General features: G+C 36.4%; 2 protein-coding genes across 6 annotated transcripts in view; one reads left to right on the top strand and one right to left on the bottom strand.

Annotated features, from left to right (window-relative positions):
* The window catches only part of LOC137251684 (uncharacterized), a 115,407-nt gene that overhangs the window by 94,009 nt on the left and 6,206 nt on the right, over nucleotides 1–15,192 (bottom strand). The window lies entirely within an intron of this gene.
* Nucleotides 27–14,718, top strand: LOC137251688 (uncharacterized). 5 transcript variants are annotated; one of them, XM_067786452.1, is made up of 3 exons: nucleotides 27–327; nucleotides 13,537–13,633; nucleotides 14,141–14,718. In XM_067786452.1, exons 1-3 carry the CDS (start codon nucleotides 319–321, stop codon nucleotides 14,701–14,703), a joined length of 669 nt encoding a protein of 222 aa, XP_067642553.1. In that variant the 5' UTR covers nucleotides 27–318; the 3' UTR covers nucleotides 14,704–14,718. The 5 variants fall into 5 exon arrangements, with proteins under 5 accessions (XP_067642553.1, XP_067642551.1, XP_067642555.1 ...); XM_067786450.1 differs by having other exon boundaries at nucleotides 28–327; nucleotides 13,537–14,017; XM_067786453.1 differs by lacking the exon at nucleotides 27–327 and adding an exon at nucleotides 13,246–13,479.

Here is a 15,192-nt window from a genome sequence, read left to right as displayed (position 1 = left end):
TTTTCAAACTTTTGTTGATTTGTAGGGTAGAGGGGGTCCTAAAAATCACAAAATTATTATCCGCAGCTCTAGGAAACTCTTAGTTTATGAAATATAAGATTTTTAATTTCCAAATTTAGTAAAATTTCAACTTAAGTCCTGCACTTAAAATTCGGGTCGCACATGTCGGTAGCGGTATCAAAAGACACGTATTTGCGTCAAGATTCAGAATCCGAAAGCAGAAACTATATTCCTTATCTCGTTTAAAAGTTATTCGGGCTTAAGTGCAGTATACGGACAATTCCAAAATCAAAAAATGAAGTATGAGGATTGATAGACATGGTCAAGGTGAGTATAACTACACAATTTTATTTGTGGGCAAATGACAATAACAGGAGTTATTAAGGGTCAAAGTTCATATGAAGCATTTTTTTTAATCTAAATTTCTCTTTAAGTATCGAACCGATTTTCAAAATTTTTTTTTCATTGTATAGGTAGCAAAATTACCTTTCATTTGATTTCATTTGATTTCCTATCCCGTAAAATACTTAAAAAATTCGATGTTTAAAAGTGCTATATTTACTAAGTAAATTACGCATATTTATTTGTACATATGTATGTATGTGTATGTATATTGAAATAAAGCCAGTATGGCCTTATTGCCATTTTCAAAACATGGTTGTTGTAATTTTATTAGGCTGTACCTAAAAACGAGAAAAAGAGTGCGTACCGTGGCATGTTGCCACGGTTCAGGCAACCACCCGGACTTGGCATGGCGTAGCCCAGGGTTATTTAAATAAGCGCGGCCAAAGGCCGCCAACTCGGAAAGGTGTTCTGCACATAAAGGAAACAAATACCAGGTGTTCTGCGCAGAATTACTGTTAATTTGCCCAAAATTAAGTTTTGGTATACCAGGAACAGGACAGTTGGTATTGAATTGATGGGACTAAGGATATTATATATAATTTTAAATGAAAGCTTAAATTATTTCCCATCTACCAAACTATATTTTCATATATTTAGTACAGCAATTAAATTAAAAAAAATTAAGTTTTTAAAAAATTTGATATGTTTTTTAAAAAATTATATTATTTTAGGAAATTCTTTGCAGTTATATACTTAAGATATACATCAAATGAAAGGTAGTGGAAATACATATCCAAATATCATATCAAAATTTTGGGTTCAATACTTTAGAAGTAATTTAGATTAAAAAAAGCTTATTATGAACTTTGACCTTTAATAACTTTTGTTGTTGTTGTTTGCCCAACAAAAAAAAATATACCGTTATGTTTCTTTTATTAATACCTATCGATCTCAATTTTTCGTTTTTTTATATCAGCATTGTCCATATACTGCACTTGTTCCGTTATTCGCGGAAAACACGTCGGTACTATTGTCGCTTTTTTTGTTGTTGCAATTAAACAAACAAAACAAATGAAGGTGGTGAATAGTGTTGCCAGCTCCGCAACAATATCTTTTTATCTTGGTAGAATATTATAAGGTGGTGGTACGTCGTCATAAATACAAACAAACATACACTATCAATGTATTTTGTTTTGTAATTCTCTGAATAATTTGAAATTAATGTATTTAATTGGAACAAGTGCAGAATACATACATTTGTAAAAAAAATAAAAAAATAAAAAATCGGACTTTATAGAGATTTTTATGCTGATTCCAACGGTAATTCTACGTATAAAACCTTTCTGCATAGGCGGCCTGCGGCCGCGCTTATAAAAAATAACCCTGGGCTACGCCATGCCAAGTCCGGGTGTGTGGTATAACCGTGGCTACCGCCACGGTGATGTCCTTCTGCGTAGTACACCCTTCTGCGCAGCACCCCAAATAATATTAGACTACAAATTATTAAAAGTGTTTTACAAAAACAAAATACATGGATAGTGTATGCTTGTTTGCATTTATGTCGACGTGCCACCACCTTATAATGTTCTACCAAGATAAACAGATATTGTTCCGGAGCTGGCGACACTATTCACCACCTTCATCTGTTTTCGTTTGTTTAATTGCAACAGCGAAAACCCCGACAATAGTACCGACGTGTTTTCCGCGAATAAGTTTTAAACGAGATACAAAATATAGTTTCTGCTTTCAGATCCTGAATCTTGACGCAAATACGCGTGTTTTGATACCGCTATCGACATGTGCGAACCGAATTTTAAGTGCAGGACTTAAGTTGAAATTTTACTAAATTTGGAAATTAAAAAGCTTATATTTCATAAAATAAAAGTTTCCTAGAGCTGCGGATGATAATTTTGTGATTTTTAGGACCCCCTCTACCCCTACAAATCAACAAAAGTTTGAAAATCGTGGCACCTTATATCAGGGATGCACCTTAACGTTAAGCTAATCGTTTATCAAAAAATTTCCACCGTTTCCGTTGAAACACTTCGAAATATTATCGATAAAGAAATTATCAAGATAAATTGTATCTCGTTTTTAACCGAAACGAAAAGCTTTCGTTAACGTTAAAAACGTTAAAAAAACGTGATACTTTATGTTAGAATTGTGCTGGCAATGCTATAGCCATGGTGAAGCCGTAAGGTGGTAACAGCGAGCGGACATACACACACAAACTCCATGTAATTTGTTTGTGTAATTCGTTGGTGGTAATGTCAAAAATACTCTGAGATATGTTCGTACTGTCAAAATTCATGAGAAAATTTGCAATCAGCTTGGCTAATGCTTTCACCTTTAATGACTCCGCCATCAATCAGCTTTGCCAGCATAGTTTGAAATTAATAATCAACATAAACGATTTGATTTCGTTTTGATATGGCAGAAAACGAAACAAAATGACTTTGTTTCGTTTATTAACGTTAATTATCTTAACGAAATGGTATCGGTTCGTTGGTTAAGCATGCTTGCTTTATATAAAATTCAACCCGGTGATGTATCAAATCAAATAAAAAAGTTTATAATCAGCTGTTGCATGCTGCCACCTTGTATCGTTCCGCCATGCTCAATACAAATTGTAAATACAAACTGTCAAAAATATAGGGATCGTATTTATGCTCGCAATGAGTCTTGATATCGAAATAAAAAAAGACAGCCTACGAAATTTTTGTGATTGTAGAAGCATAAGTGTAAGAAAAAATTTACATTTGGGTACATTCGATTTTTGATTACAAAAACAAAAACTTTTAAACAGCAATATATCGGCACTCTGATGTTTGTTAATGTACTCAACCTGTATTAGAAATATAGGAGTGTTACATACATACATATATGAGCATACCAAAAAATAGATAAACACATTTTCAATATATTACTTACCAGAAGTGGCTTCTCTCGAAGCCAACAACATAATAAAGCTAAATTTACAAAAGTAATTTAAACTACAGAATATGTATTTCCTCAAGCGTCCGTAAAGCAGATAGTGATGAAAGCTTCGATGCCTAAAGAATCGAATGATTTAAAAAAAATCGATTCTGCATTTCTAAAAAGAGATCGATTAGATCTATTAAGAATCTAATCGAAATCCCGCTCTATCTTTCATTATCAGCCCAATTCTAAACGAAAATTCCGTACGAGTTTTTTCCCTTCCTCGTATTCTAAATAAAAATTCCTTGTGAGTTTTTTCACTTCTCCCTTTCCTCCTATTCTGAACAATGTTCGAAAAAGCGGAAACCGGTAACGGGAGAAAGTAGATATTATGAATGTGAGTGAGAGGGAGATTTCTCTGTCATTTCTTAAGCGGCAATTACCCACCGATGTGTGCCGTACGTACGGACGTTTGTCGAACGAAACACGTTTGACCGAACCCTCAGGCCCGTAGGAAACAATGTGTGCGTCTGAGTACAATTTAATTTTTGATGTTGTAAAAGGCTGGAATTAACATTAAATAATTATAAATAGATTAAATATTTATAATCTGCACTTTTACATAATTATTTCGAATTATTTTCACAATTTTTCAAACTTTAATTAGGTGTTTTTGCATAAAACTGCAAACGGTCAAAAATTAGCGCACAAAAGTTTACTAGGCAACTCTGTCTAGTGAGAGAGCGATCAGCTGACACGTTCTTACGGAAAAAATCAAAATTGTTTTGATTTCTAGGTTCCGGGCTACGTACGTACGGGCGTTGCACGTCGGTGAGTTTTCGTTTACATTGCACACTCATAAGATAGGTCGTGTCAACTGACACGTTTTTGGTACGTACGTTCGTGAGTAACTGCCGCATTAGGAGTTTGTTCACTTGTTAAATTAAAGGGAATGCATCAAAATATTTAAAGAAAAATGGTTCTTTTAAGAAGGAACTTATTTGTACAAATTTGTGCTAAAATATGTACATTTTAAGTCGAAAAGTATATCATAAGCAACGGAAGAGCTCTTGGTATATTTGATACAGCCATCCAGAAATTGTGCAAGGATTTTTTAAGAAGGCTTAAATAGATTTTGGCATATGACGAAAGACGAATTCAACTCGACTTGTCCGCCAGAAAATTGCTTTGCTGAATGGAAGAATAAAACTCCAACGGATTTGTGTTATCCCGCCGTCTGCTTCTTCTTATGCTCCTTTGTCGATGTTGCTGTGGCACCAATTCATTACTAATTTTAGTCAATTCCATATGAAATGCAATATTGTGTATTGTTCATATTTTATTTCTAAATTTTAAACAAACTCGCAGCAATAATTAAACTTTTCAATTTCTTAAACAAAAAGAAAAATGCACAAAAAAATTCCAATTGGCAAACAGCTGACTTCGAAAATTCGAATTTCCTATTCTCCAATTATTCTTCTCCCTAGGAGAACAGAATTGGAGGAATTTTTCCGCGGGAATAAAAAAATCCACCAGAACAAAATTCCGCGAGAATATTTAGAATTGGTCTGTATAAAACGAGCTGAGGTGGAGTTGAAAAAAATCTCCAAGGAGGTACCACCAAAACCAACAGCTGTTTATTGTGAGAAATAAACGCCTGGCTGATGCAGTAATGAAGCGTAATAATCAAGAATAAATTATATAGGCGCCGCCGTGGTGTGATGGTAGCGTGCTCCGCCTGCCACACCGAAGGACCTACATCAACATCATTGAATCTTACATTTGAGTCCAGGTAGAGAACCACAAGTTGTTAATTACATTTTTTCAACTTAAGTAATAGCATATTTTGCTTTATAAAAAGTTCCCTCTTTTGCTGAGTACGCTATGATTATCGAGTTGAGCCACTGTTTCCAAACAACTCTTGAGATTTTAGAAGTATGCCTAGTTATCAACAAGAGCTCTAATGGTACTCAAGCCTAAATGCTTGTTGGGTATATTCGACGCCATTTTGTACGAACGCAAATAACTGATGGGTTAACTAGAGTTTAAACCTGGCAGATCGGCCGCTTAAGCTTAGCTTAAACTTCAGTTTAAGTAGACTGAAATACTACAAAATAAGTTTAAGCGTAGTTTAACTGACAAACTGAGTTGAACTTGTACTGAAAAACCGGGCCTTAGAGAAATATATATCTAGTTCCAGAGCTGATATCCAACATCGTGCTGTAATTATTCTTAAACCAGATAGTTACCAAGTTGTTATCCAACTTCATTCTCCAATCAGTATCCAACCTTTGATAAATTTTGTAAAATGTATAGTTCTCGAGTTGCCCTCCAACGTCATTCTACAATTATTTTCCGAACTTTGAGAGATTTTGTGAAATCCACAGCTTTCAAATACATATCCAATACATTTCTCCAGTTTATATCCTACTTTGGATATCGAGTTGAGGTGGGTTGAACAAAAATCTTCCCCGAGGTGGTACCACCAAAGCCAACAGCTGTTTATAGTGAAAAATAAACACCTGGCTGATAGTAGCAAAGCAACGCTATTAATTAAAAATAAATTATACATATTTTATTTTCTTGAAAATACTGTAGCATTGTAATATTACATTTGAGCCCAGTGAGAGAACCACACATAAATACAAGTGGGGAACTATATTTTTTTTAACTTAAGTAATAGCATTTTTGGCTTTATAAAAAATTTCCTGTTTTGCGCAGAACGTAATGATTCTCAAGTTGAGTCCTATTTCGAAACAACTTTTGACTTGTTATCAACATGAGATGTAGTGGTACTTAAGCCCAAAGGCATGTTGGGTATATTCGACGTCATTGCCAACGAACGCAAATAAATGATAGGTTAACTACAGTTTAGCCCTGTCCGATCGGCCGCTTAAGCTCAGCTTAAACTTCAATTAAAATAGACTGAAAAACTGCAGAATAAATTTAAGCGTAGTTTAACTGACAAACTTAGTTGAACTTGTACTGAAAAATCGGGCATAAGGCCCAACAAACATTTGGGCTTGAGTACCATGTTGATAACTATGCATACTTCTAAAACCTCAAGAGTTGTTTCGAAACAGTGGCTCAACTCGAGAATCATAGCATACTCAGCAAAAGGGGGGATTTTTTATAAAGCAAAATATGCTATTACTTAAGTTGAAAAAATGTAATTAACAACTTGTGGTTCTCTAACTGGACTCAAATGTAAGATTCCATACTACAGTATTTTCACGAAAATGAAATGAAATATATATAATGAGAAAAATAAATAAATGTGACGCCTTAACCTCCGAAGAGATTTTAGGCCAAGCTTTTCTGCCAATTTGCGTCGTGCTCCTTTTAATTTTTCCTACAAATTAGCGTGGCGACTCCAAACGGAATCTGCAAGGCAGCTGAGTTTTCACTGAGAGATTTTCATGGCAGAAATATAATCGGAGTGCTTGCAAAACACTGCCGAGGGGCAGCCCGCTTAGAAAAACTTTCTACTAATTGAAAAACCTTCACCACGGCGGCCGCCTATATAATTTACTTTTGATTACTTACGCTTCATTACTGCTATCAACCAGGTGTTTATTTCTCACAATAAACAGCTGTTGGTTTTGGTGGTACCACCTTGGAGATTTTTTTCAACTCCACCTCAGCTCGATATGCAATGTAGGATATCAACTGGATAAACGTGTTGAATATTCATTTGAGAATTGTATATTTCTCAAGATCTCTCGAAATTGGGATATTAATTGAAAAATAATAATGACGTTGGATATCAACTCGAGTACTATGTATATGGTTTAAGAACAATTAAATAATGATGTTGGATATCACTTCCGGAACTAGATATATGTTTCGCTGGAGAGCCTTTTTTCCATATTTGTTGGGTATACATAATATAAATGTTGCCGTATATATAAATTATCTATAGATAATAAAAAATCTAATGTTGCGGCACCAAAAAGCATACCCCAAAGGCGGCCTTAAACTGTGACTGAAAAACTGCTCATTAGTTTAACTGGAGTATAAATTTGACACACAAATCCCCAACCAGATTGTGCATTCAGAGTTCAAAATTGCTTCGTTCTGCTCATCTACGTCACAGTTGAACCTTGAGCGAATGAAAATAGAGCGAGAAAAATAAAGCTGAAGGAAAAGGATCAATTCATACGTCATAAAAAACAGCTATCTAATGTTTACATGCAATCTTCTTGTGTGATTTGTGAATTTGACTAGAGTTTAAGTAAACTTAGTTTAAGTTAACTTAAGCAACTACTGAAAAACCGGGCTTTACACATAGTAGTAGTGTATGGAGAAATAGTGGAGACATAAACCGTCTTGGTCATAGTGTATAAATCCACACTTTTTATACTCAGTTCAGCAGAGCTCACAGAGTATCATAACTTTGATTGGATAACGGTTGGTTGTACAGGTATAAAGGAATCGAGATAGATATAGACTTCCATATATCAAAATCATCAGTATCGAAAAAAAATTTGATTGAGCCATGTCCGTGCGTCCGTCCGTCCCTCCGTCTGTCCTTTAAAACGATAACTTGAGTAAAATTTGAGGTATCTTGATGAAATTTGGTACGTAAATTCCTGGGCACTCATCTCAGATCGCTATTTAAAATGAACGATATCGGACTATAACCACGCCCATTTTTTCGATATCGAAAATTTCGAAAAACCGAAAATTCAAAAGTCAAAATTCAACTCCAGTAATGATATGATGCAACAAAATACAAAAATAAAAGAAAATTTCAAAATGGGCGTGGCTCCGCCCATTTTCATTTAGTTTGTCTAGAATACTTTTAATGCCATAAGTCGAACAAAAATTTACCAATCCTTCTTAAATTTGGTAGGAGCATAGATTATATGACGGTAACTATTTTCTGTGAAAATGGGCGAAATCGGTGGAAGCCACGCCCAGTTTTTATACACAGTCCACCGTCTGGCCTTCCGCTCGGCCGTTAACACAATAACTTGAGCAAAAACCGATATATCTTTCCTAAACTTAGTCCAAGTACTTATCTGAACTCACTTTATCTTGGTATAAAAAATGGCCGAAATCCGACCATAACCGCGCCCACTTTATCGATATCGAAAATTACGAAAAATGAAAAAAATGCCATAATTCTATACCAAATACGAACAAAGGGATGAAACATGGTAATTGGATTGGTTTATTGACGCAAAATATAACTTTGGAAAAAACTTTGTAAAATGGGTGTGACACCTACCATATTAAGTAGAAGAAAACGAAAAAGTTCTACAAGGCGAAATCAACAGCGTTTGGAATCTTGGCAGGAATACTGTTCGCGGTATTACATATATAAATAAATTAGCGGTACCCGACAGATGATTTTCTGGATCACCTGGTCCACATTTTGGTCGATATCGCGAAAACGCCTTCACATATACATCCAAGGGCCACTCGCTTTTAAAACCCTCATTAATACCTTTAATTTGATATCCATATTGTACAAACACATTCTAGAGTCACCCCCGGCCCACCCTAATGGCGATATCTCGAAAAGGCGTCCACCTATAGACCTAATGCCCACTCCCTCTTAAAATGCTCAGTAACACCTTTCGTTATTTACCCATATCGTACAAACATTCTAGTCACCCCTGGCCCACCCTAATGGCGATATCTCAAAAAGGCGTCCACCTATAGACCTAATGCCCACTCCCTCTTAAAATGCTCAGTAACACCTTTCGTTTGATACCCATATCGTACAAACATTTTAGAGTCACCCCTGGCCCACCCTAATGGCGATATCTCGAAAAGGCGTCCACCTATAGACCTAATGCCCACTCCCTCCTAAAATGCTCAGTAACACCTTTCGTTTGATACCCATATCGTACAAACACATTCTAGAGCCACCCCTGGCCCACCCTAATGGCGATACCTCGAAAAGGCGTCCACCTATAGACCTAATGTCCACTCCCTCTTAAAATATTCAGTAACACCTTTCGTTTGATACCCATATCGTACAAACACATTCTAGAGCCACCCCTGGCCCACCCTAATGGCGATACCTCGAAAAGGCGTCCACCTATAGACCTAATGTCCACTCCCTCTTAAAATGCTCAGAAACACCTTTCGTTATTTACCCATATCGTACAAACATTCTAGTCACCCCTGGCCCACCCTAATGGCGATATCTCAAAAAGGCGTCCACCTATAGACCTAATGCCCACTCCCTCTTAAAATGCTCAGTAACACCTTTCGTTTGATACCCATATCGTACAAACATTTTAGAGTCACCCCTGGCCCACCCTAATGGCGATATCTCGAAAAGGCGTCCACCTATAGACCTAATGCCCACTCCCTCTTAAAATGCTCAGTAACACCTTTCGTTATTTACCCATATCGTACAAATATTCTAGTCACCCCTGGCCCACCCTAATGGCGATATCTCAAAAAGGCGTCCACCTATAGACCTAATGCCCACTCCCTCTTAAAATGCTCAGTAACACCTTTCGTTTGATACCCATATCGTACAAACATTTTAGAGTCACCCCTGGCCCACCCTAATGGCGATATCTCGAAAAGGCGTCCACCTATAGACCAAATGCCCACTCCCTCCTAAAATGCTCAGTAACACCTTTCGTTTGATACCCATATCGTACAAACATTCTAGAGTCACCCCTGGCTCACCCTAATGGCGATATCTCGAAAAGGCGTCCACCTATAGACCTAATGCCCACTCCCTCTTAAAATATTCAGTAACACCTTTCGTTTGATACCCATATCGTACAAACATTCTAGAGTCACCCCTGGCTCACCCTAATGGCGATATCTCGAAAAGGCGTCCACCTATAGACCTAATGCCCACTCCCTCTTAAAATATTCAGTAACACCTTTCGTTTGATACCCATATCGTACAAACACATTCTAGAGCCACCCCTGGCCCACCCTAATGGCGATACCTCGAAAAGGCGTCCACCTATAGACCTAATGTCCACTTCCTCTTAAAATGCTCAGAAACACCTTTGTTTTGATACCCATATCGTACCAACATTCTAGATTCACCCTTGGTCCACCTTTATGGCGATATCTCGAAAAGGCTTGCACCTATAGAACTAAGGATTACTCCCTTTTAGAATACTCATTACCACCTTTCATTTGATACCCATATCGTACAAACACATTCTAGAGTCACCCCTGGCCCACCTTAATGGCGATATCTCGAAAAGGCGGCCACCGATAGACCTAAGGCCCGCTCCCTCTTAAAATGCTCAGTAACACCTTTCATTTGATACCCATATCGTACAAACAAATTCTAGAGTCAGCCCTGGTCCACCTTTATGGCGATATCCCTAAATGGCGTCCATCCATAGAACTATGGCCTACTCTCTCTTAAAATACTCTTTAATACCTTCCATTTGATACACATGTCATACAACCACATTCCAGGGTTACACTAGGTTCATTTTCCTACATGGTGATTTTCCTTATTTTGTCTCCATAGCTCTCAACTGAGTATGTAATATTCGGTTACACCCGAACTTAGCCTTCCTTACTTGTTAGAACTAATTTTATGCGCAACAATTTTATAAGTGTATATAAAGTTATACACTTAGCAGCCCATATAAAGTTTAAGTGCATATGTATATACATGTAATAAAAATTCACAGCTGTAGTTTAAGATTTATAACTTAACACTTATGTTAAAATGTTACAATCATCAGCGTGATCTGAGCTAATGACTTTTGGTCAAATATGTGATGCATATACCAATTGTATTAGAAAAGTCGTAAGTTTTGTTACGAAGGTCGTATCTCGAATGTTCAAAAATGTATCTGAAACTGTACTATAGTTAACCCGATTTAAGGGCCCTACGCTGCTCTTAAGTGAACGCTCAAGAAATATTTTGATTTATTTCTCTAGCACGGAAATATGAGCAACCAAGAAATTTTGCCGTTGGACGACGCATAGTGATTCAGGCAGAATGCTCATCGAATATTGAATTTCAATTGATTTAAATAAATTTTTGTTTGCCTTCCGAAATGTCACTTTTTTCCTTTAGAAACAATGCACAGTCAATTATTATACCTTCTGACCATTGTGAATTCATTCTTTCTGTCCTCCCTAGAAATGTTCCTTTCACTAATTTTTTTTTTGTCGAGTTCTTCCTGCAGGTGCTAAATTGAATTAAGGTCTGGGGATTGCGGTGGATGATCAAGAGTTTTCGGAGTACGATAGAGCAACAAATGCTTAAAAATTTTGGAGGAGTGCTTAGGGTCATTGTCCTCTTGAAATATCCAGTTCTGCGTTAAGCCCAATTTCTCCACACTAAGGGCGACATTGTTCTTCAAAATGTCAAGATAATCTTCCTTTTTCATTGTAGATTCAATAAACACAAGATTACCGACCCCCCATGCCGCCATATATCTACACATCATTATGGAGCCTGCACCACGCATTTATCAATAAAGGCTTCATTCTTGCTCCCCCATATCTTTGGAGGTTTTTCATAATAATAATATTTATTTAGTCTTGAAAGTATTACATTTCGTACAGATTAGTTACAGGTAAAGATAGACTACCAACTAATTCAACATGTCATTTAGTAGCATTTTAAATCTTTTTTCACAGTAGGAGAAGTCCAAAACTGAAGAATTTGGGAGCAAGTTAAACTCTTTAAGAGCTCTAACAAGAGGAGCATTGACCGCATAATTGGTCCTCGCCAGCACAACATAAAATGTGGCATGATTCATTAAACAAATATTAGGAATAAGAAAGAATATACGCTCAAGTAAAAAGGGGCAGTCAACCACCACAGATATTAAATTAAAAATGAAAGTGAGAGATAGGAAGGCTCTGCTACAATTTAATGTCTTGAGATCAATAAGCATAGCAACCAAATATTTCAAATTTACTTTCATCCGTAAAAAGAATGTTTGTTCCAAAGGTTGGTGTGACTCATTTATATATTTTTTGGCGAAATTCATACGCTTACATTGGTTGACCTTCTTATAATATATTAGGCTTTTTACGTGGTACTCTATCATATCATATCATATCATATAAGCCATTTTTGTATAGTGATCTAACGGTGCTAGCGCTTACCGATTTAACAGAAGTTTTTTTGATATCTTCAGCTATTTAACTCGTTCCCTTTTACACTTTTCTTATAATTTCCTATACTTAAAGGGCCAATTATTGCTGACTTATTAGCATAAAACCATAACCAGATAAAACAGCCGATCGGACCTACCTTTTAAGGGCCAATTTATGGTGACTTATAACCATATAACCATAACCAGATAAAACAGCTGATCGAACCAACTTTATGGAAAACAATGTAGTCGATTAATGGTGCCATATCATAACGCTAACGCCATAACCATACCATAGCCAACCAATTGGATTTTGGTTTCTCGCCATATCCATAACCTAAAAATATTTGAGTTGGTGAATTTAATAACTTTTTGTAGATTTTATTCATTGTTTTGGATACGTTATGACTAAGAGACTTATTTTTTGTGGAATATGTTTGTAATTTTTTGTGTTTTCTTAATTTTTATGAAATTTTCACGATTAGGTTAAGGATTTTAGGTTAAGGCACCATTAATCGATCACTTTGGTGATGGTTATGGATATGGGCCTGGTTACGGCTATGGCGTTAGGGTTAAGGAAGTTTAATTTGGCCTTAATTTGTTTGCAACGTATCAACAGCAATAAAGGGCGCGGTACAATGACATTTTTCATACAGATGCGTTTAACACAAGCTTATTCATTCCAATACATCGACACAATCAACCAAGATGTTGCGTTTGTAAATATGAAGGAACTTCACACTTGGCAATTGAAGTTTACTACATCTTGCCCAATCACATACAAAATCTCGCGAAGCACTGTTATAAACATTCTCCCTATACAACAAAAATACTTGCTAACATATTTTGTGTGGTGATCGATTGTTATATTGCAGTTTTTATTTGCGAAAAATGTTAGAAAATTTACCAACCAGTGGGAAAAATAATTTCACTTGCAAAGTGTGCCAACACCACCAACGCCAAAGCAAATTTCAAATTCTTCTTCTTATGATAATGAAATGGCTACTTTCCAGTATCAGATGGCACCAGTGTCGCTCATTCTACAGTTCTCCATAAAAATGCGTGGTTGTGTTAAACTCATATATATGAAAAAGTGCTGAAAGCGCCCATACGAATTGTTGATTTCATCAGCTGTTTTCATAAAGTTACTGCTGTAAATTGCATTTTGAAATAACAAAAAATATTATATTAATATTTTATCTATTTTAAGAAATCTGTGCATACATATCTATACCCACATTTCAACATGACGTCGCATAAGGATCGCAAATTGGTGGCTCTCATATCTATGGTACAGGAAAATAAGGGTCTGTACGATTATCGCCTGTGAAGATACAAGGACGAAGAATACAAAAATAGAATTTGGGCTCAAGCAGGAGTCAAGTTGGGTTTTAAAAATGGTAGTTTTTTTTTATCAGAAAAATAGTTGTTGTTGTTGTTGTTGTAGCGATTAGGTTACTCCCCGAAGGCTTTGGGGAGTGTTATCGATGTGATGGTCCTTTGTCGGATACAGATCCGATACGCTCCGGTAACACAGCACCATTAAGGTGCTGGCCCGACCATCTCGGGAACGATTTATATGGCCACATTAAACCTTCAGGCCATCCCTCCCTCCCCACCCCCAAGTTCCATGAGGAGCTTGGGGTCGCCAGAGCCTCGTCTGTTAGTGAAACGGGATTCGCCGCTCGAAGGTAAGGTTGACAATTGGGTTGGAGAAGCTATATATTCCGCTACACAACCCCTTGAATCCTAATATTTAACCTATCAGTATACACCCAAATGAAAAAATTTGATAAGAATTTCCCTCGTCTTAGGTAATGAAGCAAAAAACATTTGGAATGAACTCTACAAAACCTTTATGATGTGCTATCGCAACGAATTAATACGATTAGCACGCTCCAATTATAATAAAGATGAAGTCACACTGCCGCAGTGTCAAAAAACTGATATTAAAATGCCATGGAGTTATTATAGCGACATGAGTTTTATAGCACCATACCGTAGCAAAGACGATCCAGAATTGGAAAGGCTTGTACAGTTGGCCAAACCAATTGTTTTGACGAAAGGACAAGAATATAAATTGGAACTGCTACAACAACAACAACAACAGAAATTGAAGAATGAGATTGTAATATCAAGTGTGTCGGCGGAGACACAAACACCACAAGAAGACGTTCTCATGGACGTACCACTTTTAGTTGAGGAAAATATGTCGGAGAAGGAGATGTGTTTGCGTAGTTTTTTTGATGCAATGTTTCGTGCAACCAACACTTTGCCTGTTCATTTGCAAAGTAAAGTCAAACTTGAGATATTAGAATCGGTTAGTAATGCAGAAATTAAAGCTGATTGGTGTAAATATAGAAAATTAATAAAATAAAAGAAAATTGCTTAATCTTTCTGGTAAGATGAACTGTTTTTCAGTCTTAAGCAGGCATGCTTAACCGACGAAACGATATCATTTCGTTACGATAATCAACGTCAATAAACGAAACGAAGTCATTTCGTTTCGTTTATTAACGTTAAGAACGTCAAATTAATGTCAATTTTACGATCTTAACGTTAATAAACGAAACGAAATGACTTCGTTTAGTTTATTAACGTTGATTATCGTAACGAAATGATATCGTTTCGTTGGTTAAGCATGTCTGGTCTTAAGTGATACGAATCAAATGACGACTAGACTCCAGATGCATAAACGGTTATTACGCCACTGCTACAACAACAACAACAACGCGACAATATTTTAACCGTATTTAGTTCTCTGCCCGAAAACCCTTGGTAAATGCGCGGCAGATGGGCAATATGTAGCTAAAATGAGAAAGTCTTACAAAAATTTATAAAAACGTATGGGAACTTGTTTCCAAAC

Source organism: Eurosta solidaginis, chromosome 5, assembly GCF_040869045.1.
Source record: "Eurosta solidaginis isolate ZX-2024a chromosome 5, ASM4086904v1, whole genome shotgun sequence".
Classification (NCBI taxonomy): domain Eukaryota; kingdom Metazoa; phylum Arthropoda; class Insecta; order Diptera; family Tephritidae; genus Eurosta; species Eurosta solidaginis.
This window is presented reverse-complemented; position numbering and strand designations above follow the sequence as displayed.